Source organism: Panthera onca, chromosome D1 (genome assembly GCF_046562875.1).
Source record: "Panthera onca isolate mPanOnc1 chromosome D1, mPanOnc1 haplotype 2, whole genome shotgun sequence".
Lineage (NCBI taxonomy): Eukaryota > Metazoa > Chordata > Mammalia > Carnivora > Felidae > Panthera > Panthera onca.
The window spans coordinates 12,221,723-12,231,735 of NC_138348.1; the positions used below are offsets into that span (position 1 = coordinate 12,221,723).

Consider the following 10,013-nt stretch of genomic DNA (forward strand, 5'->3'; position numbering starts at 1 on the left):
TACTTAGGCCTTCCTGAATTTCAACAATTTATTCTGTAGTCTCAGTGTATAACACTTTCACCCTTGGTTAAGATTATTCCTCTGTATTTTAACATAAGGAGGCTATTGTAAGTGGAATTTTTTCCTTAATTTTCTTCTGGGATTGTTTATTGCTAGTGTATGTAAGCACTACATATTTTTGTTCGGTGAATAAGTTTGTTAGCTAATAGTTTCTTGTACATTCTTTTGGATTTTCTCTATGTGAGATATCATCTGAAAATCATATGGCTTTTCTTCTTCCTTTCCAATTTATATGCCTTCTAACTCTTATTTTCTTATGTAATTACTCTAGATAGAACTTCCAGTACAACTTTGAATGTAAGTAGTGAAAGCAGGCATCCTTGCTTAATATGTGATGTTACAGGGAAGGATTTCACTCTTTCACATTTGAGTATGATGTTAGTTGTGGGCTTTTCATTAGTACTCTCTACTTTTGAGGAAGTTCACTTCTATCAGATTTCTGGTTGCTTTTATGAAGGCACTGGAGATTTTGTTAAACGCTTTTTCTGAATTAATAAATCAGATAATTTAATGTGTTCTTTCTCCTCAATCTATTAAAGTGGTTAGTTACCTTGAGTGATTTCAAATTTTGTTTTTTCCAGCTTTTTAAGATATAATTGATAAATCACATTATATAAGTTTAAGATATATAACATAATTATTTGAACTGATAGCAACGATGTTTGACTAACATCTATGACATCACATAGTTACAACATTTCATCCTGAGATGAGCACTTTTAAGATCTAACATCTTAGAAACTTTCAAGTGTACGTATTAGTATTGTTAATTATAGTAATTGTGGTGTATGTCACATCCCTAGTACTTATTTATCTTATAACTAGATATTTGTACCTTTAGCCACCTTTACCTGTTTTCTCGATTGTTCAACTTTTACCTCTGGAGCCACATGAGTGCCTAGGGGATTTGGATAGAACATCAGCTGCATTGGCTACAACAGGGTAATTCAGGATGGAAAAGAAACCCATCTGTCTACATACCAGAATCAAATTTTTGAATGGCCTTAGTAGTATTAAAGCTGAATGTACTCTCCATATTTTTGGCCTATGTGTAATATTTTTGCTTTGTTGTAAACCCAAGAAGGAAAACAGGATTTCATTTATCAATCTCTAAAATTCCAACAGTCTACAATTTAATTACAAGTAAAAGAATGGAAAGGAAAAAAATAAAATAAAATAGATGGCATACAAGAAACAAAGTAAGTTTTTATAATCTAATATAAATATCAATAATATAAAAATGTGAATGTATTAAACCCACTAGTTATGGACTGAGTAACAGCTTAATAAAATTTGGGGAAGGAAAGAAAATTACCACAAATGCATCTATGTGCTACTCAGCAGAAGAAATTATATCCCTGTATACAATTTAATTGCTTCTTCCCTAGATAGAAGTGATTGCCCTCATACGGGCCTGTCCCCTAGGAATTTCACACCTACAAATTTTCTCCTGGTTCCCATTCATTAGGGCCTGAAATCATATCATGACTCCACATGACAATATTGTAAAGGGACCAGACTCTGTGTAGACTCTTTTGGTCACCATTTATCTAAATGAATGCTAATGCTTTTTAGTACACACACCAGTGTTTTCCCAAACTGAGTGTTGGCAGTGACCCTGCAACCACAGCCAGGGGAAACACCCTAAGATAATAATTATATTATTTTATGTTGAAAGGATAACCCTTACTAAGGTCCTTAAAGACCCACCCTCATTCACAGACAAAATTCTGTGAAATCGGGGGACAAGTAATTTTATTGTGTCTATACCACAAATAAGGAAACTGAGCTCTGTGTAAGGTAAATGACTCTTCTAAATACACAGAAAAATCCACGGTAGATGCAAGACTTGAGCCTGGGCTTCCTAACTCCATGTTTATGATCGTTTCTTCATCTCTCCATGTACCTTGGAACTTTGGGACCAATACCTGAGATATGCTCCAAAATTGTTTATACATTCTTCTAGGTCTGAATTTCTGATTTCAGACTCAGTTCAGGATTGTCTTTTATTTTTTTTCAAGAGCAAGGTAAGCTTCTCTGTTTAATATATGCTTTTAGTGAAAAATGTAATTGATGCAGAAGCAGCGAGGCAGCTACCTCCTCTAAGAGTTTTTGAGCTCCTATCTAGTTGTTTGCACACTTTTTCTGAAACCTTGACTTAAGTATAGGATTCAAATGCAAAAAAAAAAAACAAAAAACAAAAAACAAAAAACAAACCAAAAACCACAACATTCTAATCCTCAGAGAGTAGGATAGTATTTACGAAATTTCGTGCTGCTTTTCTTAAGAAGATAGCAAAAATCTATTGTTTTATGCTGGTCCAAGTCTGTTGGCAACCAGACTTGTGGCTGAACTGACTCTTGAGGTTCTCATTATGACTGCAAGACCTGCTCAGCCGTAACCATCAGGAGACTTGAAAGAGATAAAGTTTATTATTCACAGATCCTGGAAACCACATGGCATTCCTGGGGCCACACAGCAAGGTCATGGATAGGGAGAGAGAGCAGGTCTGGGTTCTGCTTTTATTGGTGTGGTGGATGGACACCTAAGGTATCTGGGGTTCACACTTGAGTGGTGAATTTAAAGCATAAAAGAGGAAATTTAAAGCATTGTAAGAGAAAAACAAGTGGCCTGGGATGGTAGGTTATTGAAATCCACCAAGATCTCTAAAACCAAGGAGTCTGGGAGGTGAGAAGCTAACTCTTTATCTAGTGGCTGGCAATGTGTTTATTCAAGATAGACATCACCTGATTGGCTCAGTCGGTAGAACATGTGAGATCAACATTTTTTTTCTGAGATAGACATCTTTGAAGTGGGTGTCTCTCTGGGTGGCTACCTAGGCAATCAAACCATAAATCAGGCACTTGCATTAGAAAAAAGAAAACCTTCTGTCGAGGCTTACACTGCAACTATGATAGATGGTAAGATTGGGTAGGTGGTAAATTTCTCCTGTTTATTATGTGTTGACTTGTTATTGAAGGGATAACTAACCAAACAGGGCAAAATGACACTCCTTCAGACTCCAGAAGGATCATCATAAAGCTACCAAGATCCTTACTCCAGTTTTACTGTAATTTCCCTACAACCTGCCCTTTTAATACTGGATCATCTAGAAAATCTAACAATGCAATGATTCAAGCCACAGGCATTAAAATCAGTGATATATGGGTTTTTATCTTAACTCGGACTAGATGTAGAATTTTAAGAAGGCATGTAACTTCCAAATCCTTCATTTTCTTAACTGTAAATTAGGGTGTGTGTGTGTGTGTGTGTGTGTGTGTGTGTGTATACACAATTTGTACCTTTCCTCTTCTATATCCATCCACCCATTCATCCATCCATCCATCCATCTATCCCTTCTTGATCCATCCTCTATATTCCTGTCTTTGGTGTCTCTCTGCCTGCCTACTTGTCTGTCGTTTCTGATTTTTTATCTGTGAGATATACTGGCACATAAACACTGGGTTAAAGTTGTTACTAATTCCCAGAAATATGATCTGGGAATAGATTTATTCCGGATATGTGACCCTGAATAAGTTAATACCTCTTTCTGTTGATAATTATACACAATCAGAAAGTTGGCCACGAGATCTGTGAAGGTGTCTCAGCTTCAACAGTGTCTAACTCCCTAGATAATTTACCTATTATGTATTCTTTTCATCCCCACTGTGGCAGTCAGAATAATGCTCCCCTGTATGCCCACATCCTAATCCTGGAATCTGTGCTTATGTTCCCTTACATGGTAAAAGGTATTGTGCACATATGAGTAAAGTTAAGGATTTTGAGATAACAATTTTATACTGGATTATCCACATGGGCCCAATAAGAGCATTCCAGTCATCATAAAACATGACAAATGCTAAACAAGAAATTATAACTTGATACTATTATTGAGTGATGGGTTCACAAACACAAATTCCTTAAATTCCAGACATGCAATGTGTAGAGGGGCCAGAAAGAAGATGGTGGAAAATAGTAGTTACCAGAAAATGGATGTCCCTCAGCACTTCAAGTATAAATAAAAGGATTTAAACCATTGTGCTTGCTCAAAAACAATCTACAGACTAGAGTCAACTTCACATATATGGGTTTTCACCCCTCACTGTATATGATCCAGCTACATGCTGACACTAATGACTGTAAGAATATGTCTAGGATAAAGTAGGAGTCTTTCAACCCAAACTAAAATGTGGACCAAAAGGAGAAATTAAACAAAAGAGGTGTGTGAGGGTTTTCACACAGAATGCGTGACAAAGCCACGAACACGGGGGATATAGGACAGAGTGAGAAATACTGGAAGACACAAAAAATCTAAGTAGGCATAGCGTGTCAGAAAACTCACATCAGAGTAAAGCTGCCGGATGTCAAAACCCACTGGCACCTTGTTCCATCCTAATTATAAGATTATGAATAGAGCACATCGGGATGGTGCTGAATACCCACATCGCGTGAACTGTGTGTCCTGATTATTTCATCTAACACTCACAGGAACACAGAGGTAGGTTCCAATATCACCTTCGTTTTACTGATGGATAAAATGAGGCTCAGGAAACTTCATTTAGGACCAATATCTCCCAGGTGGTAAATGGATTTCTTCTGTGTGAATGCATGTACACATTAGCCCAGAGGCCAATATTTTACACCCAATTCTGTACCTTCTTTTGCCTTTGTTGACTGTATGTGTCTCTAATGTTGCACTAATGTCACTGCATATATGTACATATATTTGTGGATTGCACTGCTCTGCAACCCCAAGCATTAAGTTTGGAAGAATGGATACCATGATTAAGTGTAAATTGAATGAGATTAAAATCAATTCAAATTCACTGATGACATTTAGTTTGGGAGCCGTTCTGAATGTGTCTAAAGAACGGCTCTGTCAGTAACCAGGTAAACTTGAATACTCAATCTCTTTGTTGCCAAGTTACTTATGATATATATGAGCATAATAACTAATCAATCTAATGGGGATATGGAGAGGAAGGAATAAATACACATAAACACTATTGAAGTGGAAATGATTAGTGAACCCAAAAGATCTGATTTGGGAGTTCAAACATTTCTTGGCATGTGGCCTTAGACAGCTCTTTACCCTTTCCTGTAACTCAATTTACTCATATACAAAAATAAATTGGGAAGACGATCTGTGATGAACCTTCCTGTACAAAAGTCTATTCTTTAATGGATAAGTTATCACTAAATTGCATTTGTCATTCCCATGCTTAGAAATGGAGAATATTCACAAATAAAGTATGGCCATAATAAAATAACGCTCATGCTTTTCAATTTCCATGCAACTTTTTTTTATTGATCATTCTTTGCCACAGAGCATCTTGTGATTCTCAAATCACATCCATGAAGAATCGTACAGACGTGACCGATTTCATCCTGCTGGGACTAACCGATAACCCAGAACTGCAGTTTCCTCTCTTTATAATGTTCATGCTCATCTACCTCGTCACTCTGATTGGAAACCTGGGGATGATCGTGCTGATCTTGCTGGACTCTCGTCTCCACACTCCTATGTATTTCTTCCTCAGTAACCTGTCTCTGGTTGACTTTTGTTACTCCTCAACAGTCACTCCCAAGGTCATGGCTGGGCTCCTAATGGGAGACAAGGTCATCTCCTACAATGCATGTGCTGCCCAGATGTTCTTTTTTGCAGTCTTTGCCACTGTGGAAAATTACCTCTTGGCCTCAATGGCCTATGACCGCTATGCAGCAGTGTGCAAACCCCTCCATTACACCACCACCATGACGACAGGTTTGTGTGCTCGTCTGGCCATAGGCTCCTATGCCTGTGGTGTCTTAAATGCCTCTATAAACATTGGAGACACCTTTAGTCTCTCTTTCTGTGTGTCCAGTGTGGTTCATCACTTTTTCTGTGATATTCCAGCTGTCATGACTTTGACGTGCTCTGATAAACACAAAAGTGAGCTGATTCTTGTTTTTATCTCAAGCTTCAATGTCTTTTTTGCACTTTTTGTTATCTTTATTTCCTACCTGTTCATATTTACTACCATTCTGAAGATACACTCAGGTGAGGGATACCAGAAGGCTTTATCCACCTGTGTGTCTCACCTCATTACAGTTTCCATATTTTATGGGACAGTCATCATCATGTACTTACAGCCAAGTTCCAGCCATTCCATGGACACAGACAAAATCGCATCCGTGTTCTACACTGTGCTCATCCCCATGCTGAACCCTGTGGTCTATAGCCTGAGGAACAAAGAGGTCAAGAATGCATTCAAAAAGGTTGTTAAAAAGGCAAATTTTTCTCTAGGTTTTGTCTTAATGAAGTAGAATCCACAGAAAGCTATTAAATCCTTATTAGATTTACTCCATGCCACGACTCAAATGTTAAGGACATTTGGGGTATTAGAAAAAATATTGGTCTAATATTATTTATTTTTGTTGAGGAATAAGTCCAACCCTCTAAAATGCAAAAAAAAAAAGTAATGTTTTTTAATAAAGTTTATTTCATGATGAAGTATGTGCTTTTGTTGGCACATTCCATCCAGAGGCAAATAATGATAGCAACTCAACAAATTAAAGCTTCAGTCATTACTGAGTGATTTGGAAAGAAACGAGTATATTCACGTGGACGTTTGCCAAAGAAAATAAGCATGGTAGAATAAAAGGAGATGTAATTACATTATTTTTACCTTTATCTTTTGAGTACCAATTCTTCACATTTTGTCTTAAAAATTACATTAAAGGGGCATCTGGGTGGCCAAGCATCCGACTTTGGCTCAGGTCATAAACTCATATTTCGTGAGTTTCAGCCTTGCTGTCAGCTCGGAGCCCACTTCGGATCCTCTGTCTCCCTCTGTTACTGCCCCTCCCCCGCATGCTCTCTCCCTCTCAAAAATAAACATGCAAAACTAAAATTAAAAATGCATTCAAAAATAATAATGGTACTTGGGTTTTTTTTTTTTTTGGTAATAAATGCTTTGAAATGGTTAATGCCACTCATTAACTTGTACTTTAGTGGAGTAATCATTCATCCCCCTCATTCACCCTTGTACTGGAAATACTGGACAGCCCCAATCTTGCCTTGTCTCGGTATTAGCTATTTTCTCCATGGGCTATTTCTACACTTATTTCAGAGTGCTGGTTAAATGTTACCCACTCAAGTAGTCCGTAGACGCCTGCCACAAGAACTTTACAAGATAGTGACTCCTTTTCCATGGACTTTTTCCCTAAGCCTGCTCTATTTTTCATAGGCATTATCAACATTCAGCTCTTACGTTTATTTATTTCATTTATTTCCCTCGAGTGCATGGAAAGTCCTTTTAAGCAATAGCTTTGTATGGTTATTTCACTGAAAATAAAGCTTTGAGCCTTATTTAAAAATAACTTTTCTGAGCATCAAAACAACTCCAGAAATTCCAAGTTATATAGGTGAAAGCGAGTCACAAAAACTCACTTCAAGGGGGGAACACCACCAATATCAACCTGATAATGATCTCAGCTCTTGTAGAAAATTAGCAGTCTCAAAAACTCGCCACCTCTAACAGCGAATAATTCTTCCTCTTTTTAAATTTCCCTAACTGTTCACTTGCCTACTTGCAGCCAACCAATCAGTGACAAATGTACCTGAAGACCAGTTAGAACATCTCCCCCACTTCCAAAAGCCATATCTTAACAAAGCACCTGCCAAATATACACTGGCTCAGTATTTCTTCATTTCACTCAATGAATTTACTCTTTACTAACACCCTTGAACTCCTGCTGAAATGAAATTTACTGGAAATGGGGTTTTTTTTTGATGCAAGTTCACGAATAAACTACTTTTGTTAGTGTTGTGTGCGACATAGTTTTGTGTTTGATATGTTTCAGAAGTGGCAATAAAGAATAATGGGTAAGAAAAAAAACATTCAAGTGGTTGGAACAAGGAACCAAGGAAAACAGTGAAAAATCGAATTATGCCTAGAGAAAAAAAAATCAAGTCTCATAAAGAAATATTTCCCATCACCAGGGCTTTGTAATGTCAATTCAGCAAGATTTGTGAACTGTCTGGTATGTCTTCCATTACTCTCTGTTATGAATGGGAGGGTTTTTTTTTTTAACCTGGTCTAACATTATTTGCTGGGTATGACTATAGAATGAGGTCAATTTTCTTTTCATTTTGTAAGTTGTCAGACCATAAGGAGCCATTTCTAGACTCGATGGAGAGGCAATTTAATCAATTCGTTAGGCTGGATGTGGAACTTCTCTGGCGATTTTAGGGTCTATGGATTTTAGGTTGTCTCCCTGGTGCAGGTGCATCAAGTGTCCTCTGGATGGAGGAAATGTAAAACGGACATTTGCCGATCAAAACATTGTAATGGAAAATACAATTAATTGTTTTCCCAGCAATTTCTCTTTCATTCCTGAGCATGTAGCTAGTAGGCTCCATTTTCCAGCTCTCAAGAAACTGAGTTCCTGGGATTGTGTTCCCGTGACTGAAACGTGAGCGTGAGTCATGTGCTCCTTTCAAGTTAGTCTCCTGAAACTTTCCGTGTGATCTTCTGCTCACTGTCAGTCTTTGTCATCGGCTGATAGAATTCATACTGCAAGACATGGGAAAACCACTAAGCTGAGAGACTCTGGGTCACTGAACCACAGGATGATTTCCCATAGAAAACGAACTGAACAGTATGTAAGCAAAAACGTCTATGACCATGGCACTGAAATACTGGAATCTGCTTGTATGGCAGCTGGTATTATTCCCACTAACGAATACAGAACATTTCCTGTAAGTCGATCTACATGCTGTTTGAAGTAAGTCAGAAGTGAGGGGCTATATGATGAGGAAAACTGTCAAACTGCTCTAACACAATTTAATGCCACAATTATTTATTTGTGAGCCCTCAACTCAGTCTCCAAATCGAAACAAAAATGGCTAGCACACATAAAATTAGCACAGGTGTTAGACAGAAAATAGCTCGACATGAACCCTATTTTAACAAGCTTTTCTTATTTATTTATTCATTCATTTACTTTTAATATGAAATTTATTGTCAAATTGGTTTCCATACAACACCCGGTGCTCATCCTAACAGGTGCCCTCCCCAACAAGCTTGTCAATATAGGACAAGCTAATCAAATGTTCTGAGCTTCCGTTGGGGCAAATAATGCCTGCCTCACACAATTATATACTGATTAAGCTAGAACATAGTGCAATGTCATAAACAGAACAAAATGTTCAAGAAATGTTTCCTTTCCTTTCCGTTCCATTCCCTGCCTTTTTAAATTTCCTCCTCTATATTGTCAATCCTTTCCATATAACTATTGAGACACTTATTAATCGTGTTGGTTTGTACTTACAATTACTGACTTTTGTCTGTTCCATCTATGTGATGTATTGCACTTATTAATTCGCATATGTTTAACCATCCTTGAATCCTAGGGATAAATCCCACTTGATCATGGTTTATGATTTTTTTCATGTGCTGTTGAATTAGGTTTACTAGTATTTTATTGAGAATTTTTGCCACTACATTCATCAGAGATAGTGACCTGTAGTTTTCTTTTTTTGTAGAATGCATATCTGGCTTTGGCAGCAGGATAATGCTGGCCCTGTGAAATTTGGGAGCGTTCCTACCTCTTCAATTTTTGGGACGAAGCTGAGAAATACTGGTGTTAATTTTTCTTTAAATGTTTCGTAGAAATCACCCATGAAGCCATCTGTTCCTGAGATTTTCATTCTTAGCAAAGTTTTGATTACTGGCTCTTACTTGTTAATGATCTGTTCTGATTTAAAAATTGTTTTTTATCATTTAGCCTTGGAAGTTCATATGTTTCTAGGAATGTATCCATTACATCTAGGTTGTCCAATTTGCTGGCCTATAGTTGTTCATAGTAGTCTTTTATTAGCCTTCGTATTTCTATGACATCAGTTATAATGTCGTTTACAAATTTATTAACTTGACTCTTTCTCTTCTTTTCTTGGTAAGTCTAGCTAA

At 37.2% G+C, this 10,013-nt stretch overlaps 1 protein-coding gene across 1 annotated transcript; it reads left to right on the forward strand.

The window, feature by feature from the left end:
• Positions 1–5,397: 5,397 nt before the first annotated feature.
• On the forward strand, positions 5,398–6,366 carry LOC132660707 (olfactory receptor 5B2-like). The gene has a single exon (XM_060604487.3). It carries the CDS (start codon positions 5,416–5,418, stop codon positions 6,364–6,366), a length of 951 nt encoding a protein of 316 aa, XP_060460470.3. The 5' UTR covers positions 5,398–5,415.
• Positions 6,367–10,013: the final 3,647 nt, after the last annotated feature.

Bases quoted from the DNA above. Each gene is read 5' to 3' on its own strand.
- LOC132660707 (XM_060604487.3), top strand. From the start codon at position 5,416: ATGAAGAATCGTACAGACGTGACCGATTTCATCCTGCTGGGACTAACC.